At 52.6% G+C, this 27,684-nt stretch overlaps 2 protein-coding genes across 2 annotated transcripts; one reads left to right on the top strand and one right to left on the bottom strand.

Moving 5' to 3' along the window:
• The first annotated feature begins 833 nt into the window (after positions 1-833).
• On the top strand, positions 834-25,987 carry RAB5C (RAB5C, member RAS oncogene family). Its single transcript, XM_045985931.1, has 6 exons — positions 834-964; positions 21,111-21,364; positions 22,897-23,048; positions 23,256-23,378; positions 24,484-24,577; positions 25,072-25,987. Exons 2-6 carry the CDS (start codon positions 21,199-21,201, stop codon positions 25,185-25,187), a joined length of 651 nt encoding a protein of 216 aa, XP_045841887.1. The 5' UTR covers positions 834-964; positions 21,111-21,198; the 3' UTR covers positions 25,188-25,987.
• Positions 25,988-26,776: 789 nt separating this feature from the next.
• HSPB9 (heat shock protein family B (small) member 9) lies at positions 26,777-27,265 on the bottom strand. The gene has a single exon (XM_045985933.1). The coding sequence runs from the start codon at positions 27,263-27,265 to the stop codon at positions 26,777-26,779; it is 489 nt and encodes a 162-aa protein (XP_045841889.1).
• Positions 27,266-27,684: the final 419 nt, after the last annotated feature.

The following is a 27,684-nucleotide window of genomic DNA, read 5'->3' as shown; positions in this document are numbered from 1 at the left end:
GGTCCTAATGCATATTGAGGAAAAGAAAAAAATAGAAAAATAGAAATAGTCGTGATCCATATGGAGGTCAAGGTGGGGGAGGCAAACAGAAGTGGTTCTAGTCTGTGTGGATGGGGAGAGCCAAAGCAGAAGTGGTCCAGCTCTGTTTTTGGCATCAGAGAAAGAGCTGGTTCTGGTTGGAGCTTGGGGGCGGGGGGGGGGCGCAGGCAGAGGTAGAGGTGATCCTGGTGTGGCTTGGGGTCCAGCCAAAGGAGGAGGGTCCTGGTTTATGGCTGACAAGCGGCAGAAGGTCTCCCTTTGATCTCACCCAGGAAGTCTCCACAGAACCCTTCTTATAGCACTTGCATCACCTTCCGCGCCACAGAATGTCCCCCACAGTCGGGTTTCCCCGAGCTGACTTGGCCAGAGAAAGTGCAGACAGGGTCTTCTCCGGTTTAGCCGGTGCTCAGGACTGCAGCCTCATGTGCGTATTCATTCACACCATATTTTTGCTTTCCCAACTCTGCGCACACAGCCTTCTGCCCTCTTCCAGCGCTCCGCCACCCTCCTCCCCTCGGGGCTCCTGGAACCCAGGGTGACGCGGTTGGCAGGCCTGGCTTTAAAAAGTTCCTGGTCGGGCTCCTCCTTGCCGGCAGCCGGCTCCACCCTAAGTCTAAATCCCAGGCGGTCACCGGCTCCTCCCAGTTCTGTGAACTACAAGTCCCGCCATCCCTCGCGCGGGTTCTCCCGCCTCACCCGTGCTCCCCACAGGCGTCGCCTGTGAGGCGGACAAGAGCGCCTCCCATTGGTCTCTCCGTCCTGTCAGTCACCTGGGAGCATTGAGGGGCGGGCCTGAGGTGGAGATCCGGATCCGGAGCGGCTGAAAGGCGGAAGTGGAGGCCGGAGCCTGGGACACCGCCGGGGGGAGAGGAGCGGAGCCTGTCCGAGCCCCGGCCCCAAGTAACGCTGCAGACCCGGAGCCGCCGTGAGTGTGCCTGTCCCGAGACCCAGTGTCTCGCTTGCGTTGAAGCCTCTTCGGGGCAGTACTTCCTCCCGCCCAACCTCAGCTTAGGGGGATACTGACCCCTCCCCCGACCCGTAGCCCCCTCTTAAGGGGCTCCCCAGGCGTCGGGCCAAAGTGGGGGACCTTCTTTACATCCTTTACCTGCCCTTTATGAGCCTTGGGAAAACCCCAGGGCTCTCCTCTGGACTGTCCAGTCCAGCTGTGGAGGGAGAGACCCCAGTTCTGTTTCCTCTGCTCCCAGAACTGAAGGAATCTTTGCTAGGTATGAAGGAGCCTGTCTTCTTTCTCTATAGAGGTGGCGAGGAGTGCTGTCTGTCGCCGTTTTCCTCTCCCCTCGACCCCGTCCCATAAAAACAGTTGTTCCCTCCAGCCCTAGAGAAATTTTATCTCGATTTCCTGGGGGGGCGGAGGGGTCCTGGGTGAGAGCCTGCCACACGCACAGGCTCCCACAGCTCCTCACTTCCTCTCTTTCTTCGAGCCAGGGAGCCAGCCAGGATCTCAGCAGAATTTCAAGTCTGGGCCACTTTTTAGAAATGAGCTGTCTTCTTGTCTTGTCCCCTCCACCCCCAACCCTGTCCTCTAGTTATGTTGTTCTCTAGTTGTGTTCTCTGAGTGTATCTCTCTTCCTGCCTCTGAAAAATTTAGCTGAGGTTTGCTTAATCCTAGCTACAGATCACAGATCTGGGTGGATCTGCCCATTCATTATCTTCTCTCACTCCTCCTCCCCCTTGCTCCAGGCTCAGCCCTGTCCTCCCAGAGCACGTGAGTGGTTTCCGAGCTGCTTCAGAGGGACTGCTTCTCCTGGGACTGCTGTCTGCTGGTCTTTAGGGAGTAGGGGAAAGACAAAAAATGAGGACTGTGGTATTGAAGGGTCCTGGCCTATCTCTTTCCCACTCTCAAAAACACACACATGCACCACCTAGATCAACAGGTCTGTGCCACTTCTGTCTAGTCTCAGGGCCTCTTCAATCCCTTCTGGGCTTGGACAAATTGTAGATTACAGAGGAGTAAATTGAGACCACAGTGGCACTTCTGGGTTCTTAATATGCTAATTTTTGTAGCCCAAGGAATTCCCATGCATGCCAGAAAGTACTGATTCTTCCGCACCCCACCCCCCCACCTGCCCCCGCCCCCCAGCCTTTCCAAGAGGCAGCCTGTACTGACATCTGATCCTTGTCTATTGCTTGGAACTTAGGTGTGTGAAATGGCTGTTGTCTCAGACCAGGCTTGCAGGTTTTGTTATGTGGCCAAAGTACAGGCCAGAGACTGTACCTTAATGAGAGTAGCCTGACTCTTTGAGGCCATGACTGATCCTTGCTATCCTTAGCCAAGGAAGGGAGGAAAGACCATGTAGTCTTTGGGAATTTCTGTAGCTCTTCAGTGTTCTGGGCCATCTTTACCGCCCTTATAGTGCTAAACATTTTTTGTCTTGGGACCTTTTTGACTTCTGGACAGTCACCAATGCCTGACACCTACAGACTTTTGAGCTAGACCTGGGATGCATTTATTTCATTGAGGGGCGTGCAGAGGGAGGGAGGCCGAACAAGTGGGGAGGGGGTCAGAGAGAGAGAGGGAGAAGCAGACTCTCTGCTGAGCAGGGAGCCCGATGTGGGGTTCGATCCCAGGACCCTAAGATCATGACCTGAGCCGAAGGCAGACGCTTCACCGACTGAGCCACCCAGGTGCCCCCATTCATTTCATTTTTTATCGGACAACAAGAAAGCCTACATTATTAGGGTCAGCAGTTGGATCACAAGCTCTCTATCTGTGTGGTCTTCTTTGGAGGGTCGTTGGAGACTTCTGCGGCTGGTCCAGTTTCTCTAATCTGGTCAACCTGTGCCTCTGAGGGGCAAGGCCAGAGAGGCCTGCCTGCTCACTGGCCATTGGTGTCTGACCGAACTTACCTCCTTGGTAGTGAGCTGTGGTTTCTGGAACTCTTTGGGAGTCCCAGGATGAGGCTGCCAGACTTCTGAGGGGACCTTCTTTGTCTGGACATGCTCTCCCAGCTAGGATTCTGAAACAGGTTTTTGTTTTTTGTTTTTTTTTTTTTTTTTTTTTTTTTTTTGAAGGAGAAGCTCTCCCTTTCAGAGAGACGTGGAAGGCATCAGTGCCCCGGGTAGTTAGGCAGCCACTTCTGGCATCCAGGGTTTGGAGAGTCCAAGCAGTGATCTGATGTTGCTTGGCAGAAAGAGGGAGGGCTCTGTGTGAGACAGAAGCCTCTCCTCTTTTGCCTCTTCAACTAGATGGACTTTCTTGCATTCATACAATAGAGAGGAGGTGGTAACAACTGATTTAAAAAAAAAAAAAGATTTTATTTATTTGACAGAGATCACAAGTAGGCAGAGAGACAGGCAGGCAGAGAGGAAGGGAAGCAGGCTCGTGGCCAAGCAGAGAACCCGATGCGGGGCTTGATCCCAGACCCCTGGGATCATGACCCGAGCCGAAGGCAAAGGCTTTAACCCACCCAGGTGCCCCGGTAACAACTGATTTTTATTTTTATTATTGTTATTTCTAAAATTTTTATATTTTTACTTGAGAGAGAAAGCAGAGAGAGAGAGAGAGAGAGCGAGAGCATGAGCAGGGGGCAGGGGGCAGAGGGAGAGGGAGAAGTGGATTCCTCGCTGAGTGGGGAACCTGACACAGGGCGATCCCAGGACCCAAGGATCATGACCTGGTTGAAGGCAGACGCTCAACTGACTGAGCCACCCAGATGCCCCAACAACAGTTTTGCAGTTTTTTCATGCATGTTTCTCATAGGAAACAAAGTTCTTTTCACACCTGTTCCTCACAGAGTCCTGGGAGATAGTGGGATTTGTATCATTTTAGAGATGATGCTGAAGGAATTTAAGTAGCTCGCCTTAGATCTTCCAGTTAGAAAGCTTGGGGTGTTAGAAAGTTGGGGCTTGGGATTTGAGAGTTGATGTGCCTCGTCTTCCCTGAGAGTGAGCCCTCCTTGGGTCTGTTTAAGGAATGAGCACACAGGGTGAGCGAGCAGGGGCCCTAGTGCAGACCCTTCAGCATTGCTCGTCATTGTTGTCCCTCCTCCGCTTCCGTTTTCTTCCCCACCTCCCACTCCACCCTCCTGTCCTCCTGGATCCCCATCTCCTCTGCCTCCATGGACCGTGGCAGTTATGAGTCCCAAGTCAGTACTTTCCAGGGCATGACAGTTTGCTGACATCTGTACCACTAATTTCTGGGAACCTGAAAGTCGTGATGGCTAGAAAATGAAAGTAAAAGTGAGTGGGCTCAGGGGTCTCTCTGGGCAGGGTTATGGGTGATGGGAGCCAATAGAGGCTGCTTCTGCTTCGCCCCCCCCCCCCCCCCACCACCACATTCTCCTTGGTGCTGCTGCTGCTTGCAGGTGGGAAGATTGCGGCTCTCCACCAGGAGCTCCTTTTACCAGAATTTACATGGAAACAGCAAGGTCATAAATTTAAATTTAGCCCCATGAAGCAAGTACTTCTTAGAGAGAGCTTTCTTCCTCTGACCCTTGCCCAGTAAACAGGTGGTATGGTAGGGTGGAAAGCACAAGAGCTTGAGAGTCAGCCCCAGCTGAGTTTGCATCCCAACTCCCCCACTTAACCAGTCACAGGGCCTTGGACTTGCTACATGACTTCGTTGAGCCTCTGTTTCTTCCAGTAAAATGGGGATACAAAGTATTTTGCAGAATTAGAAACAGAGAGTAAAGGAGCTAGTTCAGGCCCTGGCACAGGATAGACACAAATAGCAATTTTGTGGATTGGTGAGGTTCTGAAGATGAATTAGAATTCATCCCTAGGATTCTTTTTTTTTTTTTTTTAAAGATTTTATTTATTTATTTGACAGACACAGCAAGAGAGAGGACACAAGCCAGGGGAGTGGGACAGGGAGAAGCAGATTCCCTGTGGATCAGAGAGCCCAGTGTGGGGCTCCATCCCAGGACGCTGGGATCATGACCTGAGCCGAAGGCAGATGCTAACGACTGAGCCACCCAGGCGCCCGCATCCCTAGGATTCTGATTCAGTATCTGTACCAGGTGTTGTTGTGATGCCTGTGGTGCTTTGCTTGATGGTTTCACATGTTGTCTCACCTTGTATATAGCGATCAGAGTTGCTGTGGGTTGTCTTCCCATTTTACAGAAGAGAATGCTCAGCCTTGACTGTGCTTCTCCCATTGGTCTTCTCAGACCCTGCTGGGGTCATGTGCCGTGGAGACTCAGAGCTGGTGACTAAGAAAGGACTTTGCGTCTTCTAGGTCCTTCCATCCTCCTCTTACACATTTTTGCATTAAAACAGTCCTGGATCTATTACAGAGAATGCAAAGTTTTTGTGAATCTAAGCTAAAACAAGAAACTCAAAGGCAATATTTTGGTTGTGGCAGACTGCTTCGCGTTCAATTCCCAGATTCCTGGCGTTTTGCATTTCCTCTCCCCTGACTTTAGTTGGGGTACTTTTGCTGGGGCTATTTAAGAAGCCCTGCTTTGCTTCAGGTAGGATTTATGAACTGGGATGGCATGAAGGTCAGGGGCTTCCAGGAGCCATGGCAGAGGAGAATTGGAGTATTTCTTAAGGAGCCCTCCTCATGAAGAACCCAATATTTTAAGAGACTAGTTTTCAGATTATATATCTCCGTCTCCTCTTTGTAGGAACGGTAATACAAGTAAAAGTGCAGCGTTTTCAGCTTTGCTTGCTGTGTGCCACGTGCTCCCCTTAGCCCTTCGCATGTCCTGACTCCTTAATCCCCAGGAGGGCCGCACTGTGTTGAATCCCCTTGTTGAGGTGGGGAACTCGGCAGCCAGCGGTCAGAATCCAGTCTGTGCTCAGATCCCTATACAGCACAGCCCCTCTTGCCCCATATCTGGGCTTTGTGCTCTTCCCTTTGCCCAGAGGGCTCTTCTCCCCCTCCCTGGCCTGAGAGCTGCATCTCCAGATCTTGCTCTCCAAGCACAGGTGGAACATCACTTCCTCTGTGAAGCCTTCCCTTCCCCCAGGGAGGCTGAGAGCTTCTCCCCGCACTTTCCTCTCAGCACCCCTTGTCTACGGCATGAACCTTGTAGGGGCACAGATCACGTCCTGTTTTATGCATGCATCCAGTCCTCACCTGGTCCCCATCACGGACGCCCCCTCCTGCGGTTGTTAAAGGAAGGGGCAGACATTCCTAGGTGCCCTTGCAGCACATGGCTGGTTCACGTCCTTGAACACACACTTTCTGAGCTCCCACAGCGTGGACCTGGTGAAACTGGGAGTCACTTGCATCCATCTGACCCCAAAGCCTGGGCTGTATCTTTGTCCTGTCCTCAGGCAAGATGCTCCCAGACTGGAGACCAAACAGGTGGTTGGAGTGAAGGTTACAGTGCAGATGACACAGGGGTGGGGACAGGTCACAAACTAAATTGCCAGAGCAATCTGCCAATCTCAGTCTTTCCAGTGAAGGGTTTCTTTTGTTTTTTCTTTCTTTTTTTTTTTTTTTTTTTTGAAGATTTTATTTATTCATTTGACAGAGATCACAAGTAGGCAGAGAGAGAGGGGAAGCAGGCTCCCCACTGAGCAGAGAGCTCAATGTGGGGCTCAATCCCAGGACCCTGGGATCATGACCTGAGCCGAAGGCAGAGGCTTTAACCCACTGAGCCACCCAGGCGCCCATCCAGTGAAGGGTTTCGTCAGGAAAGGTGGCCACGGATTTGGTCGTCCATGGTCCCGTGGGTCACGTTCTACACTGTGGGTATCTGATCGCTAGGCTGCTGCAGCTTCTCGTGCTGAGGCAGCACTGAGGCCAGGCCGGGAATTAGTGACGATCACTGGGAGTGACTTTAACTCTGGTCTAAGGGTGCTGCTTGGCACATCTTTGTAGGCTCATTCTTGAAGGAGGGAGGTCTTAAGAGAGTGGCACCAGCAGCAGTGGTGAGAGCAGCCTTGTCTATGGAACCTGCTGGCATGGACTTTAAACTCCCAGGCCCCGTGCCTGTGGAATGTGGTTCTTGGGACTGTTGGTGCGGTTCCTGCCGCCCCTCTTCCCGTATGCCCCTTGGGCAGCTCCCTGTAGAGTTAACTTGTCTTAGGAACGTGAGTTTATGGTCACTGGAGTCCTTGGATCTCATTTTGTCACAGGACGAGCCACTGCTTGCCTTTTTTTTTTCTTTTTTTAAAATTTTATTTATTTGAGAGAGAGCACAAGCAGGGGGTGTGGCAGAGCACAAGCAGGGGGAGTGGCAGAGGGAAAAGCAGGTTCCCCGCTGAGCAGGGAGCCCGATGTGGGGGATCATGACCTGAGCTGAAGACAGACACTTAACCAACTGAGCCACCCAGGTGCCCCTCTTTTTTGTAATAAACGTTATTTCAGGATAGTTTTGGAACAAGTGCACACCGTAGTACAGTTTTCTCACCTGCCCAGCGTCCACAATTAACATCTTACGTTAACACAGTACATTGGTCACAATGAATGAACCATCTTGGATACATAATTATTACTTAAAGGGGCACCTGGGTGACTCAGTCATTGGGCATCTGCCTTTGGCCTTGATGGTGGTCCCAGGGTCCTGGGATTGAGCCTTGCATCAGGCTCCCTGCTTACTGGGAGGCCTGCTTCTCCCTTTCCCACTCCCCCTGCTTGTGTTCCCTCTCTCGCTGTCTCTCTCTGCCAAATAAATAAATAAAATCTTTAAGAAAATTATTAATTAAAGGCCCGTACCTCATTCAGATTTCCTTACCTTTTTCTGTTCCAAGATCCCCTCCTGATACCACACAGAATTTAGTCATCGTGCGGTCTTAAGGCTCCTCTCGGCTGAGGTGGTTTCTTAGACTTCCCTTGTTTTTGCGAGCTCGACCATTTGAAGAACACTGGTCAGGTATTTCTTAGTGCGTTTTTCAGTTGGGATTTGTCTAACTCTTTCCTCACGGTGACGCGGTGGTTAAGAGTTTTGGGGAGGCAGACCACGCAGGTGAAGGGCCTGTGTCATCATGGGTCGAGGGCACAGCCAACTACCATGACTTGTCACTCTTGGTGTCACCCTCGGTCACCTGGCTGAGGTGATGTGGGTCAGGTTTCCCCACTGTGACGTCATGGTTTCCCCCGTCCTGTCCTCTTGGGAAGGAAGGCCCTCTGTGCAGCGCATTGTAGTGACGTCCCTCTCCCTGAGGGCTGTGGATCTGCATGAATTATGTGGAATTTTTGCACGGGGGAGATCAGTCTGCCTTCCCTCATTTCTTCCTTTCTTCATTTATTTATAACGGTCTGAGCTCTTGGGTACTTATTTTCGCCTTCAGTTTATAAAATCCAGTACTACTTCGTCGTATTGCTCAGGTTGTTCCGGGTCTGCTCCCTGAGGAGCGCTGTCCGTGCCCTTGGGGCCACCCCCATTTCCTTTGGTGAGCACCTCTTCACTCCTCGGTGGTGTGGCAAGATGCTCTACGCTTGTCTTGCCTGCCTCCTGCCCCAGGCCTAGAATCGGCTGTCTCTCCAGGTGCGCCCTGCCTTCTTAGTAACCATTTCCGCCAAGTATGTCGATCCAGAGCTGTGTGCGTGGGTTCAAGTTGTGCCTCCTCTTGGTAGTTAGTCTCCGGAGACACTGGAAGTAGACAAGGTGGAGATGCCCCCTGGGAGATGAGTGTGTGTGGGAATCATGGTGGACCCCAGTAGCAGGACCACTGCTTCTCGACTCACGCGTTCATATGTCCCATAGCCCTCCCTGATGCTTGGACTGATCCACAAATGATCAGGTGTGGTGTTTACTCTGGAGTTTACTGTCCCGTTGGGAAGATGAGCTACATCATCATCCCGGACTTCAGGTGCTAAACTCTCCAGCCCAACCTTCCAGGGCTCTGGGTCTTACAAGAGAGTCCATGTGGTCTGGGCCAGCGTTCTTTTGCTGCATTCAAAAACACACCTCCCCTTCAGGAGGGTTTGTGGCTCTAGGCAGGCCCAGGGCCCTGGCTGTCACTTTGAGCTGTGATCCTGAATCACTGAATAGCTTAAATCCTTCTGTTGTACTGTCAGCCCTCTGAAGACGTGTAACTTGAGCCCTTCTGGAAACACTAACTTGGGATCTTAACAGGAGTTGGTTTACAAGCCTCTAATCTTTCTATTCATAGCTGCATGTGTGTCCCCTTCAGGTGGCTCTGTCAGAGCATCCTGGGCGTGGGGGAGGGCGTGGGTGGCCTTCCTCACCCTGGCTGCTCTCCTAGTCATCACTTGCTCTCTGAGCTGCTCGGAGGCTGTGGTGATTAATGACGCTGATTTCCAAACCTCTAGCATTTCCAGCCTAGTTCTTTAAAAGGAACTCTGGTTTCTTTGTCAGCTGTCCTGGTCCTGTCCCCTCCCCCACTCCACAACTGAACTACTTCTTCTCTTTCCTGAAAGAGGCTTTGAAATGGAAGGAAGGGCATTGGGCTTTAAGATGCTTTCTCTTGTGGGGCTTTTTTTTTTTCCCCCTAAGGGGTTATGGTTTATCTGGTTGAGGTTTCAACTCTGCTGGATTTTCTGGATCATGGTGGTCCTTCCTCCATTCTTGTGGCTTTGGAAGCCAGTCTCCAGAGAATACGAGGTTATGGTTATTGACAGACACAGGACATCAAGGGTGAGCTGGGACTTTTTCCAGGACACTGTTGAAAGTCGTCGTCTTGGTCTGTTTGGGCTGCCATAGCGAAATGCCACAGACTGGATGGCTTATAAGCAAGGAAATTAATTTCTCACAGTTCTGGAGGCTGGGAGTCCAAGATAAGGGTGGCAGCCAGCATGGTCCGGTTCTGGTGAAGGCCGTCTTCCAGGCTGACTTCTCACTGTGTCCTCACCTGGTGGGAGGGGAAAGGGGGCCCTCTGGAGCCTCTCTGAGAAGGGCACTAACCGGGATCAGGAGTGTGCTACCCTCCAGCCTAATCACTTCCCCAAGGCCCCACCTCCAGATACCATCACACTGGGATTAGGATTTCAACATAACAATTTGAGGGGTGGGTGGCAGGACACAAACATTCAGACCCTAGCAGTTGTCCTATTCAGCATTCTCTCCCAGGGAGGGACACTGAAGTATGGGGTCCAGGGAGAGAGCAAGAGAATGAATGTGCAGACCAGTGGATAACAGACGGATTGAGGATTGAGGATCCGCCTCCTTCGCAGGGACTTCCAGGGCCAGGGGCTTCCCTACCCCAGCACCTTGGACCGAGTGCTTGCTTGGAGTTAGGCCCTCCTCTGGGAGTCTTTCCCAGCCGCTCTGGGAGATGGGGGCCCTAGTCTCTCTGTTTACATGTAAAGAAGTGGGGTCTGTGACACAATACCAGGTCACCCTAGTACATGGTGTGGCTGCGGGAGTGGAACTGGAGTCGCTCTGACTCTGGCACTGATGCCCTTAGCCCCTGTGCAGAAGAAACCTAGTAGGTGCTGTCGGGGGTAGTGAGGAGGCTCTGCGGCTGGGCTGTGGCTCTGTGGGGTGGGGGGGGGGATGAGCCGACTGGCCAGTGGATGTGGATTTAAACTTTCAGCTGCCCCATCACTTGCCAGACCCAGCCAGGCCTGTGTTGGAGGCTCCATGCACCACATTTATGAGCACCTGCTGCGCATCAGGCATGACATTAAGTGCTGTTAAAGGAAACCCAGGGACGCCTGGGTGGCTCTGTCGGTTAAGCATCTGTCTTCTGCTCAGGTCCTGATCCCAAGGTTCTAGGATCGGGTCCCCTATTGGTCCCCTTGCTTAGTGCCGAACCTCCTTCTCCCTCTGCCTGCCACTCCCCCTGCTTGTGCTTGCTTGCGTTCTCTCTCTCTCTGACAAATAAAATCTTAAAAGAGAAACGGGGGCTCCTGGGTGGCTCAGTGGGTTAAAGCCTCTGCCTTCGGCTCAGGTCATGATCCCAGGATCCAGGGATCAAGCCCTGCTTAGGGCTCTCTCTGTTCAGCAGGGAGCTTGCTTCCCCCTTTCTCGCTGCCTGCCTCTCTGCCTACTTACGATCTCTCTCTCTGTCAAGTAAATAAATCTTAAAAATAAAAAATCTTGGGACGCCTGGGTGCCTCAGTGGGTTAAAGCCTCTGCCTTCGGCTCGGGTCGTGATCCCAGGGTCCTGTGATCGAGCCCCGCGTCAGACTGTCTGCTCAGCAGGGAGCCTGCTTCCCTTCCTCTCTCTCTGCCTGCCTCTCTGTCTACTTGTGATCTCTGCCTGTCAAATAAATAAATAAAATCTTTAAAAAAAAATCTTAAAAACGAAGGAAACCTGTAGTGCAGCCTTTCAGAATTTTGTTGTGAGGTTCTTCTCATCTACAACAGTGGCCTTAATTTCTCAACATTTTCACTCCTCATCCTCAGGTCCCCAAGTTCTCCAGCCTCGTGCTGCCCATAACAGCCTCGTGATAATTTGGGGCCATGGACCCATTAGTGTGATTCATTTCACTGAAACTCGTTTAGACCCGATCATTGCCTGGTTTCTTTGCCTGGCAGTATTCTGCATTTTGTTCAGCAAAGATTAAGAAAGAAAAAGCCTAAAACATTGGGCTTTGGTCTCTAGGCTCCTGAGAGCAGCCCCGGTCCCTCAGATCTCACAGTGGGAACTTTGACCTTGTTTCTTGTTCGTAGGGCAGCCTCTGACCACAGCATATGTGATGTCTGAGCGAGAGAAATTTGCTGGTGTCTGGTACCTGATTCTTTTCCCCATCTGCCTCCCAAACACAACCTCTGCCCTCTGTTCTCTGTTTAGGAGCTGAGGGCAGTGAATTAAATTGGCTTTCTTTTGTTTTCGGATTTTCTGGAAAGTCAGGGAGGGTTTGTGAGGGGTGTCAGTTGCACTTGTTGGTATGAGTAGCCGGATGAACAGGTGTTGCTGATGACCCTGATATTCAGCAGAGATTCTTGGCGTCTTTCTGGACCTCTGGCAGCAGCCGAAGTGGCAGCTGTCCCGGCTGGCGCTCTTGGTCCCTGCAGAGACCCTCCTGCGCCAGAGGGGAAGACGGGCCCTGCATTGCTGAGATTCCAGTTAGAACCGTCCTGTAGTAACTGCGGGAGCAGCACCAGCGCAGCGTGTGGTCAGCAGGTACCCCATGCCTGTCCTCACTGGCTTTTACGCTACCCAGGCTCCCCTACCTCCCGGGGCCGCGGCCGGTGTGGGTGGCACCAGGGAAGCTCCTGTGCCTTGCCTGGCTCTCTTAGCGTCTCACCTGGCACTGGCAGGTGAAGAGCTGGGTAGTGGGGTATGAGCCACCCCTCAGCCTCAGGCTGGTCCCCACCAGGCCTCGTAGCCAGGGGGGTATGGCTTTGTGCTGCAGAAGGTGCCAGACTTCACACGAAGCTCTTGCTTGAGGCTTCTTAGAGAGCTGCCCTGGTTGGGGCCAGGCAGTCTGCCACAGCCTTGCTGACTGGGGTGGGCTGAGTCAGGGACTGGGTCCTCTTAGGGAGAAGAGTCTCTTAGGAGTGCCAGCGTTGAGTGCCCAGGGCCCCCGGTGCCTCTTAGAATCAGGAGGCAGGACGAGCCTTGTCTGGTTGCAGCCTCACACAGTCCCCTGTCTGTCTGGCCTTCCTCACTAACCTGCCATCCAAATGCCTGACTGCTCTGTTGGCCAGCAGGGCCCGGGAATGAGGATCTCAGAGCTGCCCATTGATTCCTTGGGCCCTTCTGTGGGCAGTACAGACAGCCCACACTGACCAAGCCATGTCAGCAGATAAGTGTTGTAACCGCCCCCCCCCCACCCCAAACCCACCAGCAATCTTCCTGTGGGCACGGGAAGAGAGGGAGCAGGGACTGGAGGTTTCCATCCTCTGCCTGAAAGTTAGCGCTTGCTGAATCGGCTTCTGTCGGCCTCTCAGGGACTGTCTGTGGTGGAGAGCTGAGGAAGCAGCGCAAAGCTCAGGGAAGGCTTTCTTGATGTTCCTGCTGGGGCAAGGCTCTGGAAAGCTGGGAGTCTGACCCTCAAGGGTGGCTTCTGCCTCACTCAGCTTGGCATCTTTCTGCCCAGGGGAAAGGGGCTATGGAGCCCCAGGTTCTGCCTGGATGGTGGAAAGGACCACTTGGTCATGAGCATCTAGGCTTTAAGCATCCTGGAGGCCCTGCACGCTGGCTCCTTCTGCAAATATTAGAGCAGTTGGTGGCCTCAGCTGGAGCCCCTGTGGACCCCACCAGTGCCCTGCTGTTGTGGGGAAGTCCAGGCACCCAGCCCCGGAGGGGCGTTCTCACTGGAAGGGGAGTATGATGAAACTGACCGGTTGAGGGAATTGGGTGGGCAACTGGGAGCAGATTCAAGGGAGGGGAGCCAGCTCACTCAGAGCCCCTCTCTGGGCTGATTTACTTCCCTCCCTCCTGGAAAGGGAGTCCTCTTACTCTGACCGTGGAAACGTGGCACCCCCTTCCCCTCCTGCTGCCAGCTGTCCTAACCCTGAAGCCCCTACTTACCTGTGGGAGGAGGGGCCCCGGCCCTGGCCCGACTCACCCCATCAGCATTCTCCCCAGATCTCAACATGGGCTTTTAAGCTTCTGGCTTCCAGGGCCAAGATTCCTCTGTTGCATTCCAGGTGGGACACAGGTCCTCTGTGTTGCAGTCCCATACTCCTGGTCACGTAGAAAGATGTTCCTCTCTTTGATTCCATCCCCCAGCCTGCACCCCTACACCCCTTGTTCTTATCGCACACTCTTTGGACTGGTCGGAGAGTGCAGAGCCCCACTGGTGTAACCTTTCTCCTCATTGAAAAGACATAAATGTACCTTCTCTTTTTATTATGAAGCTTGAAACAACTTTAAAATTCTTTAGTCCACAGTTAGGTACAGATACATTCTCGGTATGTGCATAGCAGTCCTATTTCTATTGAACCCTGTTTGCTTGCGCCTTGTTAGGTGGGTACCTTTGTTCTGTCTTGACCTTCTTTTTTTTTTTTTTTTAAATGTTTTTTAATTTATTTAAGTAATTTTCACACCCAGAGTGGGGCTCGTACTCATGACCCTGAGGTCAAGAATCGCATGCTTCTTTGACTGAGCCAGTTCGGTGCCTCTCTCTTGGCCCTCTTCTAATTTAGGCATCATCTTTTTGTTTATCTTTATTATTCTGAATTTTGTCATACTACAGAAGAGGCAGAAGGTGTCTTATATACCTTCTGACTAGTTTCATGTCATTTGTAAGCTTTAATTTCTCACCATTGTAGGCAAAATCCTATGCCAGAAACACTCCTTGCCTTTTTATTGACCTGGAACTCACATGTTGGAAGATTTAACACCTCTCATCTGGGCAGCCTGATGGATTTTTACATTTATGGACACGTGTGTCTGCCTCCCAAATCAAGATAATAGAATTTTTCCATCAAGCAATATTTTTTTTTTCCGTTTGATACAAACTCCGTTTTCTGTTGTTAGAGACCATATGCCGTGGAAGGCCAATCGAGGGTGGCAGCCCTTCTTATTTGCAGTGGCTGGAATAACGTTGTTAATATTCTTGGGTTTTCTAGCAGTGATGGGGGAGCTCTGCTAGAGTCATGAGTCCTGGGCTTGGACTCTTGCCACCACCTGGCTGTGACCCCGGGCAGGCCACCTCAGCTCATCTTCATCTCCTCCGTCGTTGGAAAGGGGAGGATTAGGTCTTCAAGGACTTTGTGCTTTGACAACCAGTGTGAGTCAAAACTAGGTAGGCCCGAGTAGTATAATAAACCTGTCATTTGTCAGAGCTTCACCTTCAGCCTCATACTGCGTGGTACACACCGTGTATTGTTGCACTTAACCTCCGCAGCAGCCCCCTGCGATTGGTACTAAACAATGCCCTGTTACAGATAAGAGACTGAAGCTCACAGCAGACGCTTGTCTGACTGGGCCAAGGTCACTCGGCTAATAAACGGTGGAGCCAGGCTTTAACTAAACTCAGTTCAGTCTCCCAAGTCCTAAACTGCCACTTACCCCCGGGGAAGGCTGACGGGTGTCTCATGTGGCTCATGGCTTGTGTTGCTTCAGACTTTTCTTCTTCTGACTCTGCCACCAGCCAGAGGCCGGGGGAGTCCTGCTGTGAGTCCGTCTTCTGGTCCTGTGTGCTGGTCGTGGTGATTTTCTCCTTTGGGGAAGAGCTGTGTTCTTGAGCCTATGGGTGAATCATATCCTCCCCGGCTGATCTGAGCTTTTCAAGGTCTTCCACCTCCACCTTTGAACCTAATTGCCCTTCCTCCTGTGCCTCACGTTTGGTTCTCTTTAAGGGAACAAATTGCTTCTGCTCTTGCCTTTTCTTGCCCAGCTCTTGTGGTGGTAAATATTCAGGAATGCTTTCGTCTAGAGTAGAGTAGAGCTGAAGAGTCCCTGGCCAGAACCACCTCTAGGGGGCCCTGGGCGGGGTTGGTCACTTGCTTCACAGTCCTTCCCCCTCCCCTCCAAGGGCTAACCTTGAGTGAGCCCTTCTCAGCCTCTGGTCAACAGAGTCTGATTGGTTTCCCTCATCAGCTCACTATCCAGGCTGTGCCAGGACTGTCAGCTAGAGGAAGTCTCTGAAGCAAACAGGAAGCACGAGAGACACCCATCAGCTGGAATTGCTCACTCTTTTACCAGGAAGGACAAAAAGTATGAACTGGGTGACTTCGTGCTTAGAGAAGAGACGTGTCTGGTGGAGGCTAGAGCAAAGGGCGATAGTCCCGCAGCATCTGGTATCTTGACGGCCTCAGTAGTTGGCCCCCACCCCCAACCTGGTCCCCCTCCATTGTCCATGGCGCTGGTCTGGGGGTGTCTTACTGTCTCTCGCATCCCTCCCTCCTTTCTCTATCAGCTCTAGCTCGTGTGCTTGAGTTGGCTGCCTAGAATCCTTGGGGGAACTTATTTTATAAAAACATTTTCTGGACTCCACTTCTAGAGATTTTAATTCAGGGGGCCAGGGTTATTTTTCTAAATGCCCTATGTGATTCTGATAACAGAAAGTTTGGTATCCACTTACCCATAGTGTCCAGAGTAGAGAGAAGCCAGGGTAAGGCAGAGCAGTGTTTTGCTCTCTCTCTGGCGCCCGGCCCCAGAACTGGCTGGGTGTATGTTCAAGAGTGTAGTAGGTCCCTTCTGCCCTTTCGTGTGCATTGCTGGGGAAAGTGTAGTACACCCCCCAGCCCTTGCAGTCACTCCCATTTTCTGTGAAGATGACGAGGTTGGGGATAGTGCTTCCCTTCCATGACCTCTGAACAAACCAAGGCTGAGATTTAGAGGGTGAGGGGAGCAGCTCATGTCAAGGAGAGTCTTCTGTCATGGGTCTGAAGCTCTACCCATTTGAGCAGCTTCATGAACATATCCAGGAGGAAATCCATCCTGCTCATGTGTTTTTCCTGGTGTTGGAAAAACTGGTTTAAAAAATAAAATCTTTGGCCCATTCTGTATCTTTTTTTTTTTTTTTAAGATTTTATTTATTTATTTGATAGAGATTACAAGTAGTCAGAGAGGCAGGCAGAGAGAGAGAGGAAGAAGCAGGCTCCCCGCTGAGCAGAGAGCCTGATGCGGGGCTCAATCCCAGGACCCTGAGACCATGACCTGAGCCGAAGGCAGAGGCTTTAACCCACTGAGCCACCCAGGCACCCCCCATTCTGTATCTTGTAAGAAACTGACTACAACTTGGACTCCTTTTTTTTCTTTAATCATTTAATTTTTTAAAAAGATTTTTATTTATATGCCAAAAAGAGCATGAGCGGGGGAGCAGCAGGCAGAGAGAGAAGCATGTTTCCCCTCAGAGCAAGAAGCCCGATGCGGGACTCCATCCCAGGACTCTGGGATCATGACCCGAGCCAAGGACAGATGCTTAACTGACTGAGCTACCCATGTTCCTGGTTTTGTCTGAAAGAAGACTTCTTTTTACGGCATTTTTGGTTATAATTCCATCATCTGAGCACCAGTGGATAATTCTTGCCATTGGTTCAGACGATTCCCAGCAGCAGGCAAGCTCAGTGCTGAACTTACCTTTGCCACCTGCTAGGGCGCATCCTCAGCTTCCCAGGCTTGGGAGTGGAGGGCGGAAAGCTTCCTGGGGTTCTGGGTGTGGCCTTCGCCTGTCTGAAACACTCCCTGGTCTTCATGTGCTCTTTGGGGCAAAATCAGCTTCCTCCATGGCTTTGTCATCTGGGAAGGTTGAATACCTTTGGTCATGTGACCACCAAGTGGGGGCCAGGAAAACCATGAGGCCACGCAGGCCATAAAAAGTACGATGTGTGCCTGCTCAGGTGTCTCTGGAGGTCAGGACCAGCATCCAGGCAGAACATGTCACCAGCCTGTGTGTGCCAGGCAGAGCACCTACAGCACTTTATTTATTTATTTTTTAAAGATTTTATTTATTTATTTGACAGAGATCACAAGTAGGCAGAGAGGCAGGCAGAAAGAGAGAGGAGGAAGCAGAGTCCCTGCCAAGCAGAGAGCCTGATGCGGGGCTCGATCCCAGGACCCTGAGGTCATGACCTGAGCTGAAGGCAGAGACTTAACCCACTGAGCCACCCAGGCACCCGACCTACAGCACTTAAAAAAAAAAAAAAAAAAAAAAAAAAAAAAAAATATATATATATATATATATATATATATATATATATATATATATAGGCACCTGGGTGGCTCAGTGGGTTAAGTGTCTGACTCTTGATTCTGCCTCAGATCATGATCTCAGGGTTGTGAGATCAAGCCCTGCATCGGGCTCCCCACTCAGAGGGGAGTCTGCTTTTTTCCTTCTGCCTTCTCCCTCTCCCTGCTTGGTCTTTCTAACTCTTTCTTTCTCTCTCTCTCTCTCAAATAAATAAATAAAACATCTTTAAAAAGATAAAAAATTTTTAAAAATAGAGACTAAGCTCTCCTCCAGACCTTCATCAGAACCTCCAGGGGCTGGCTGCACAGGTGATTTTGATGTGCAGACAACGTCAGGAACCACTGGATAAGAGTTATTTGTCCCTCCTCCTGGCTTGTTAACAATACCAGGTTCTGTCTGGGAAGGATCTGGAAACCCACTGATTGGATAGGGACAAGACTTAGATGTTATCTCTGTGTTTCTTGACTTGTGGGTGCTGGTTACTCCCCACCCCAGTAGCCCTCAACCCCAGCTGCTCTGGTTTTGTTGCAATCAGGGACTTCTTCTCTCCCCATTCCTTCATACCTCCTGTAGTGCCCCAGCCGCACTCTGCCACCCAGCCAAGACGATGTGTCACGTGGATTTGTGGTAATAACCAACTTGTAATTCCCTTGTGGTTTCCCTCTGCTGCTGTCGCCCTGCCTGGCCCTGGGCAGCCCCTCCCACTGGTGGAAGTAGTCAGGGCCTGCAAGATCCCTGTGACTGTCAGTGGGAGCCCCACCTTGCAGGCCAGCAAAGCTACTGCCATGAAAAGGGGGGGCTCATTCACCAGCAGCCAGAAACCAAACACAGGGTGGGCGTTGTCTCCAGCATTCTTCCCACAGGCAGGGAGATGGGCAGGGAGATAAGGGAGTGTGCAGGCAGCCTGCCTCCAGCTCTGTCACCTGTGTGCTGGGTGGCCTTGAGCTGGGCATATGTAACACCTGAGTGTCAAGCTATTTACCTGAAAAAAAAAAGGGGGGGATTGTTTTAAAGCTTAAGGGAGATGATGGTTGTGCAATCACTCAGTAAATGCTAGCTATCTCTCCAACTGATTTCCTTGGTGAGCACTCTGAATTCCCAGTGTATAAGTAGGTCTTGTGAGGAAGGCTCACAAAGAAGCCAAAAGCCCTTGGGCCGCCTGGGTGGTGCAGGCAGTTGAAGGGGCTGGATCTTGGGTGCCTAGGTGGCTCAGTGGGTTAAGCCTCTGCCTTCGGCTCATGTCATGATCCCGAGGTCCTGGGATCGAGTCCCCCATCGGGCTCTCTGCTCGGCAGGGGGCCTGCTTCCTCCTCTCTCTGTCTCTCTGCCTACTTGTGATCCTCTCTGTCAAATAAATAAATAAAATCTTAAAAGGGGGGGGCTGGATCTTGATATCGGCTCAGGTCATGATCTCAGGGTCCTGGGATCCAACCTGGCATTGGGCTCTGTCAGCGAGGAGTCTGCTTAAGGATTCTCTCTCTCTCCCTCTGCCTTTCTCTCCATGCATGTGGGCACACGCTCCTTCACTCACGTACTTTCTCTAATAAGTAAATAAAACTTAAAAAAAAAAAAAAAAGGAAGCCAAAAAAAGCTAAAAGCATAGACCCTGCCTCAAAGGGCCGTAGAGTCTTGCAGACATCAACGACTGGGTGAAAAGAGAACCCTGTAAACTGTAAAATATGGTAGAACTAGCATTTCTTGTCCCTCATCGAGACCCCCCCCCAATAGTGCCTTCCTTTTCTCTTGGGGAAGAGGTGGCTCCCATTTCAAACCTCTTTTCCTTTGGCGCAGTCCAGAAAGGAAACTGTTGTTCCTGGCTAGTGAATCATTCTTCCTGAAGCTCACTTTTTAAATGAGTTGCCAGGAGGACAGAGATGTGAAAAAAGGATTTCAGACTGAACAAAGCAAGCCCTTTGCTGTCAGCTTCTTGCGTGAGCATGGCCCATCGCTTCCCACAGATCTGTCCTGCTCTTCATTCACGCCCCCGTCCTCTGACTGTGGGGGATGCACTCCCCTTGCTCAGGGCGCAGGTCAGGGCTGGACTTGGGATCTGCTTCTAAACACTCTACCTGCATTGACTCCATCATGCCAAGGGTAGTTGAATCAAAACTTTCTCTTTCAGGGCACCTGGGTGGCTCAGTGGGTTAAAGCCTCTGCCTTCAGCTCAGGTCATGATCTCAGGGTCCTGGGATTGAGCCCTGCATCGGGCTCTCTGCTCAGCAGGGAGCCTGCTTCCCCCCACCCGCTGCCGGACCTGCCTCTCTGCCTACTTGTGATCTCTGTCAAATAAATAAATAAAATCTTTAAAAAAATTTTTTTTCTCTTTCCAGCTTAGGTTCAGACACTGTACAGATGCTCAGGACCAAATACTTCCTCTCAGCACTCGTCTGTAAAACATCGTGTATATGTTCTGTTATTTTTTAGTATAAGTCTTCTAGAGGCTTCTGAAGATAGGCTCTTCATCCTTCTTTGCACCTCCAAAGCTATCGCTAACAATGACTAAGCTGTCACCAGCTGCTGGGGGTGCAGGTCTTGGTGTCCCTTGTTTGTCTTTGCCCTCCCGTACCTCCCCAGCTCTTTCTCTGCGTCACCCTCCGCCTCTGCCAGTGGAGAATGGAACTGAGGTCTCTGTTCATAAGGGAAATTGGCAGCTGTTCCGACCGCCAGCAGAGCTCTCTGGCTTTGGTGTGTGTTTGGTTTTGTGTGTTTTGTGTTTTTTTTTTTTTTTTTTTTTTAAAGATTATTTATTTATTTATTTGACAGACAGAGATCACAAGTAGGCAGAGAGGCAGGCAGAGAGAGAGGAAGGGAAGCAGGCTCCCCGCTGAGCAGAGAGCCGGATGTGGGCCTTGATCCCAGGACCCTGAGACCCAGGACCTGAGCCGAAGGCAGAGGCTTTAACCCACCGAGGCGCCCTGTGTTTTGTGTTTTAATGTGTATGAGACTTCTGGCCCATCACAAATGAAACAACTGAGGGAACAGGTTCGGGATGGAGGAGCGAATGAGGGTTTGACCCCAGTGCACAGTCCAGCCTCAGACTGAGAAAGTTGGGTGGTCCTTCTCGAGATGGCAGGACAAAATGGCTATTTTGGCAACAACTTGCACTGGCCAGGCCCTCACTGTCCCCGAGTGCCCACAAGCACCTTGTCTGAGGATGAGCTTGCTGTTGGGACTCCCCATGCCCTGGGCAGTCTCACCACCCACTCTGGCTGTGCAGAGGTGGACCGTGAGCTTAGCTAATGGACCGCAAGTTCGTTGTTTGTTCACCTACATCCTGGCGTGTTCCCAGATGATTTTTTGGTACCCCAAGGCGCCTGTTAACTGCCACCAGGCTGCCATATGCTCGTTCTCCTGTGTGTGTTTAATTTGTATGCACACGTACATATTTGGGATAGGGAAGCCAGTGTGTTTGCTCAGAACCATGAGCCTAAAGTTGGGAGACCACTTCCGCTGCTCAGATGATTATAGAGCAAATGGACGTGTCGTACATCCTAGCTAGGGCTCTTCTGCTAACTTCTGGGGCCTGGGGGGCAAGGATTTGGCAGGAGGAGAGGTAGTCAGGTCCCTGGTTGGGGGCAGAGGGAGAGACATGTGATCGAAGAAGGCCTCGCTGAGCAGCCGTCTCTGGACCAACCGGTACTGCTGATCTCTCTTGCAGTTGGAGGTCCCCCTCCTCCCTGAGTGCCTCTTCGCACAGCGCCGGCCCCCGCCCCACGCTCACTGGTACCACTACAGCAGGACGGGCCATGGCGGGTCGGGGAGGTGCAGCGCGACCCAACGGACCAGCTGCTGGGAACAAGATCTGTCAGTTTAAGCTGGTCCTGCTGGGAGAGTCCGCGGTGGGCAAATCTAGCCTCGTCCTCCGCTTTGTCAAGGGACAGTTCCACGAGTACCAGGAGAGCACAATTGGAGGTGAGTGGGCACGGGGGAGTGGGGTGGCCTTGGGAATGCCAGAGAAGATTGGCCTTGAGGAGAAGGCTGCTGCTTGCCCAGAGACTTAACGTGTGGGGGGCGGCAGCATGTCTTCCTGACCTGGGCCCTCGGATTGAATCCAACAGCCGGTCTCCCCTCAGAGTCCCAGCAGTCCTCCATCAGAACTTGGCTCATGATCACAAACTGGCTGCTTCTCCAAATGACCCCACTGGAGTATTGTGTGGCCTTGGCTAAGACCTTCCCACTGCCCTGGCCTTTGGGAGGGAAGAGGCTGGGTCTGCATCTCTGAGGGTCCTTCCTACTGTGCCGGGCAGTGCATCTGTCCTGGCCTCTTCTACTTTCCAGAATGGGGAAATAGCCTGGTGAGTGGGCCAGTGTTTCTGAAGCTGACCTTTACCCTCGAGCATAGAGGCCATCCTCGATTTCCCAGTAGTCAGCATTTAGCACGGAATGGTCTGGACTCGGTCCCCTGCCTTAGTGGCCAGGACAAACCTTGAGGGGCCAGGGCCGACCTTGGGCTTGAGTCATCCTTTCTCTACCCTCTTGGTAGGAGGTTTCCAGGCAGCTGGGAGCTAAATGAGCCGTGTCAGCAGTCTTCTGCTGCCTCCTCAGCACTCAAGTCAGGAGCTGGAGAGAGGGAAGTGAGGCATTCCCCGGGCCCCTCCTTGAGTGGTGGGAGGGGGGGTAGCAGACAAGGCAAGCAGGCTTCCCCACGGGGCTCTCCGGGAGCCTCTGCTGGGTCCCAGGGCATTGGGGGCTCCCACCTGCCTCGCCCAGCTCTGGGACTCCTCTGAAGCATATGCACAAGCACCATATGGTCCCTCCTTGTCTCCTCAGGCCCAAGATAGGGTCATTGTGTTCCCTGAAGGTCGAGCCACAGCGTGGCCAGTCAGGAGTGGGTCAAGGTCAAAGCTGGGGGTGGTAGCTAGCCGGCATGACTGGAGGTGGCGGGGCAGCTGGAAAGCCATTCACCCAGCCTCCGCCTGGCAGCGGAACAGCATGTACTCTCAGGCGTCCCCAGTGTAGCTGAGTGTGTGACAGTGTCCTCAGGAAACCGAAGGCCAGTGACACCCCTGGGCTGGAGCAAACTCAGGGACTGTGGAGGTTTCCAGCTGGACTGTTCTCTGTGAGGGGAGGGAGGAGAAGGAGGAGGAGTGGGTGGGCTCACCCCACCCTTCTGTGCTTGGAGAAGTTTTGCCTCTCCTTCCCCTTGCCGCATTCCTCTTCAGAGGGCGCTCCCGAAATGGCTCAAGGGCAGGCAGATTTCCCGCTGCCCTTGCCTGGGTGGGTCTGTAAAGCCTGTGCAGCCCCCTGCCGCCTCCACATGTGGCAGAAAAACATAGACTCCACATACCCTGCTCGGGGCTGCCTCGGCTGCGGGGCTGAGGGCTTCTCTGGGCCCGTCGCAGCAGGGGGCCTCTGAGTGCCAGAGCCCAGGTGTGGTACTAGGGACACGTGGGGGTGGCTTCTGGACTCCTTCTTGCCTTGTAACACCACCTTCCCTCTTACAGCGGCCTTCCTCACACAGACGGTCTGTTTGGACGACACAACAGTCAAATTTGAGATCTGGGACACAGCTGGACAGGAGCGGTATCACAGCCTGGCCCCCATGTACTATCGGGGGGCCCAGGCTGCCATCGTGGTCTATGACATCACCAACACAGTAAAGATTTCCCCTTACTTCTCGACACTTTATTCCTGGATGGGGGTGTGGGCAGATTTCCTCTGTCATTTGGGGGGAGTGTCGCACCAGAATCTTCAGGGCGATGACATCTTAAATGCCTTGGCTCTGCCAGCTCGAGCTTCTCTAGTGAGTGGCCCTGGGCAGAATGCCTCCTCTGTCTCTGACATTCTGGCCTTGTCTCCCCAGGACACATTTGCACGGGCCAAGAACTGGGTGAAGGAGCTACAGAGGCAGGCCAGCCCCAACATCGTCATTGCGCTCGCGGGGAACAAGGCGGACCTGGCCAGCAAGAGAGCCGTGGAATTCCAGGTGGGGGGATGGATGGGACTTGGGGCGGAGTCAGCCAGCTCCACTTGCAGCTCCGCCTGGGCTGCTCCGGGCCTTTGCCACGGTCCAGGCCCGGAAGTGGCAGGTGAGCTTGTCTCTGCTGCCCTCTCCGGACTTGAGCACAGGCCTAAAGCAGTTGTTTGCCTCTCCTTGTTCTTTTTCGTTGGTTGGTGACGTGTATGCATAATAATCGCTGAAGCTGCTGCTTATTTTTTATGTAAACTGACTTTTTAATGAAATGTACTGAAAAACAATTACTTTTTTCCATATAACACATGCACAAGTAAAATTTACACAGTAAAAGAAGGTATATAGAACGAAATGCAAGTCCTTAGCTCAGAAACTCAGTTTCCCTTCCCCCAAATGCATCAGTTTCTCATTTTTCTAGAAACTTACACATATGTATGAATTCTCCCCCCTTTTTAAAAAAGATTTTATTTATTTATTTGAGATGACAGGGAGAGAGCATAAGCTGGTCGAGGGAGGAGCACACTGCCCACTGAGTGGGGAGTGCAATGCAGGGCTCAGTCCCAGGGCCCTGGGATCATGAGTTGAGCTGAAGGCAGATGCTTAACTTGCCTGAGCCACTCAGGCGCCCCTGAATCCTGTTCTTTACATAGATCGGCGTGTGCTTTGTGTACTGTACATTTTTATCAGGCCCTAACTGATGGGCTTCTAGGTCGTTTGTAATATTGAAAGACGGAAACAGCACTGCGGTCAACATCCACAGACTTCTGTGCTTTTTCCATATGTGCAAGTGCATTTGTAGGATAATGTTCTAGAAGTATTTCCTGGCTTAGTGATTTTGAAGAGTAAGAAGGCACAGTGGACCTAGGGAAACCTGAACAAAACATCTGCCAATGTTTGTGAGCTGAGAGGAGCTGTATGTGAAGTGAGGCCCTTGGGGTTATGGTGCAGGTGTCTGCGGCAGGGGGCACCAGGCAGGAGAGCCCTCGGCCTGAAAACCCCTGCATTGTGTCTGCTTACAAGGCGACTGTGATGAGGGAAGATTTTTATCCTGGGCCCTGGCCCCTGCCAACTGTCATCATTTCCCTCCTACTCACTTTCTCACCTCCATCCAAATCAGGAAGCACAAGCCTATGCAGACGACAACAGTTTGCTGTTCATGGAGACATCAGCGAAGACTGCAATGAACGTGAATGAAATTTTCATGGCAATAGGTGAGTTGCTCGCCTCCCCTCCACTGACCAGCGTCCTATCACTTGCCCGCTGTCTGTAGTATGTAGTAAATAGGTCTTTAGGGTCCCCTTATCTAATTCCCAGATGTAGATAGTTCACCCCAGAAGTTTCTAAAGCCTTCCAAAGTCTCAACATTTTACCTTCTGACCCTTTAGCTTATCACCCACCTAAAACCCTGCACAACCCTCCCCCTAACCTGCTTCTTAGGATTTTTAGGCTTATCTGGCTCTGTAGTGAGTCATCCTGCCCAGGTTCAAATGCTCGTTTTATTACTTAACTCGGTGGTCCTAGGCAGGTTGTTTAACCTCTTTTTGCCTCAGTTTCCCAAAACACTCAGAATGCACGTGGCATAGAAGCAAAGCCCTCAGTGGGTTACCATACATCGGGTGGGAAAAAGGCCAGCTTCCACTCAAGTGGACTTGGAAGGCCACTGGGTACCCCCCCAAACACATTTTCCCCCTCCTCTTCCAAACAGCTAAGAAGCTTCCTAAGAATGAGCCCCAGAATGCAGCGGGTGCTCCGAGCCGGAACCGAGGTGTGGACCTGCAGGAGAACAACCCAGCCAGCCGGAGCCAGTGCTGCAGCAACTGAGCCCCCCCTTGCCTGCCCACTGCCCCCATCTCCTCCGCCTGGCCGACCCGACTGGAATCCACTCTAACCAATCGCACTTAACGACTCGGGCTACCACTGGGGGGGTTGGGGGCAGGGGGAGGGGTCTGCCATGATTTCTCCATAGAATTTTGATCATAGGCCGGAGTGAGTTATTCCACCTGCACCTTTCTGTACAAATACTAATTCAATTTTAAGTCTTAAGTCACTTTTTTAATATATATGATCTGCTCTTCCCACTTCCAGCCCTTTCTACTGCTCTCCCACTCTTCCTTTGCTGGTAGTAGCCACGTGCCCGTTTCCCACCCGCCTTGTATGTGTGGAGGCGGGGGTTTGGAACAGGTACCCTTCTTTCCATCTTGCTGGTGAGCAGACTCAGCAAGAGCATCCATGTCCTTACCATGTTTGGAATGGGCTTGGTTCTGGGTGGCGGGGCAGGCCCTAGAGGCAGGGGAAGGGAGAGGCAGCTCTTCTCTCAGATGGCTCTCATCAGGCCGCCGCCCCCACCCACCCCCGACTCACAGCTGGGAGAGAAACCACAGCATTACCACAGCATTATTGTGACAGCCACCAACTCATTGTCCACAACCTGCCCCTTCTCCCCCGTCACCCTGACCTCTGGCTCTGAGCCCTGTTCTGACCAAATCACGATGATGAGTATTTGGGGGTGGGTGGGTAAGGGGGGGTAAGTGGGAGGGGATGGAACCAACTTTTTCTGTATTTTGTATTGTATGTTTTCTTCAACATGTAACCAATCAGTATCTTGTCAATATAGTCAGCCGATCAATCGACCTCCCACTTGTCTTGTCTTTCTCTGGCAGAGTTTATCAGACCATATCCACTCTAGCTTACTTGAAGTTAATTTAAAATGAACCACTGAATCCTGTGGAACAGAGGCTCCCCCCCACCCCCCAAATGAGGGGATGCTGGTGGTCATGGTAACCAAGAGAAAGAGGCCCTTACTGGTACCAACTCTAGGGGGTGGGGGTGAAGTAAGAGTGACTTGGGGCTGAATCTCACCAAGATTGAAACCAAGGGGCCTGCATTTGCCTTTCCCTCTAGATTGTACTGGGGTGATGTGCAGTTTGTATTTGCAAGTCGTTGGTCTCTGGAAACACCAGAAACAACCTCTTTGGGGTTTTTTGGTTAAGTCTGTACCTTGTGAAGGATTGGGTCCTCTCACCCTCTTCCCAGGTGACTTCTGGGACCTTGGGCTGCTCTTGAGGCCTAGGGACTGCCCCACACCAGGTCCAAGCCCTCTGTCTGGTCTGTGGGGGCCCTCTGGTGGTGATGGGGCCTGGTCCCCCTGCAGGCCTCCTGGCCCTCTGCTGCTCCCTGCTGGAGCTGCTGCTGTCAGCTGCCAGGGGCTGAGCAGTGGGTCCACGGAGCACCCCCAGCTTAGGCTGGGCCGCAGAGGCCAGATTCTTGGTGGACCAACCCCTTAAAATGCCTTCCCTGCCAACAGGGGCCCTCCACTAGCCCTCTCTCTACCTCCGTTATGCATCGACCTCTGACCCCAACCCCAAGAAAAGACCACAGAACACCAAGGCTGCTGCTGCACACTTAGTTGTTTACTGGGTCAGGGTAGGTTGGCCCTTCTTGGGGCCACGGCCCCGGACTCTCGGGGATGGACCTCTTTGGGCTTCAGGGGGAGACAGAGCCTGGCAAGGGCCTTGGACGCACAACTGGCCCGAGGGGGTCATGCTGCAGGTCATGGAGGCGGGATCCAGGTCTGGCGGTAGTTGCATCTGCCGGTGCACCCTCTGCGCCACGCGGTAGCCGGCCCCATCCGGGCTGCAGCCCTCCAGTTGCCGCTGGCCGGTCACCATCAGACATTGGCCGTCCACTTGCACCACCAGCTCCTCGGGGGCAAAGCCGTAGGCATCCACCTTCATCTGGAAGCCATCCTCTGCACGAACGCTGTTCCGCGCAGCCACCACCTCGTCCCCGAGCAGCCGTACGGGCAGCGTGGCCCCCTGGTTCTGTTCGGCAAGGGCCGCGCTGGGACTGCGGGACGCCACCTGGCTCCCGCTGGGGAGACCGCTACCGTCCCGCTGCATCCGAGTGAGCAACTGCTGTCCAACCGCGCGGGGCGTGGCGCTGAGCGCGCGGCCGTGGGCGCACACACCGCGAGAGGCCCTCGCGCGGCCCGACTCCAAGCAGCGTGGCTCCGCTCCCCTGCGGCAGGGGCGAGGCAGGTCAGTGGGCTTCGCCACAAGGTCCTGCCTCCCCAGGTCCGGTTGTCAGCCGCCCTGGCACGCTGCTGCTGCTCTTATCCTGGTGCCTGCCCCTTTCTTAGGCCTTTCCCCCACTCCAGGCTGGGACGCACCTGCGTAGGCCAACAGAGGCTGGACGTGGGCGCCGGAGCCTGGAGCGCTCACCAGCACAGGGCAGAGATGAGACTGAGCCGCTGGGCTCTTGCCCTTCCAAGAATCGGGCCTGAGGACAAGGATCCGTCCCCTGAACAGGGCCAAGGGCG

Source organism: Meles meles, chromosome 18 (assembly GCF_922984935.1).
Source record: "Meles meles chromosome 18, mMelMel3.1 paternal haplotype, whole genome shotgun sequence".
Lineage (NCBI taxonomy): Eukaryota > Metazoa > Chordata > Mammalia > Carnivora > Mustelidae > Meles > Meles meles.
Note: the sequence above shows the minus strand (reverse complement) of the source record. Positions and strands in the feature narration are given on the sequence as shown.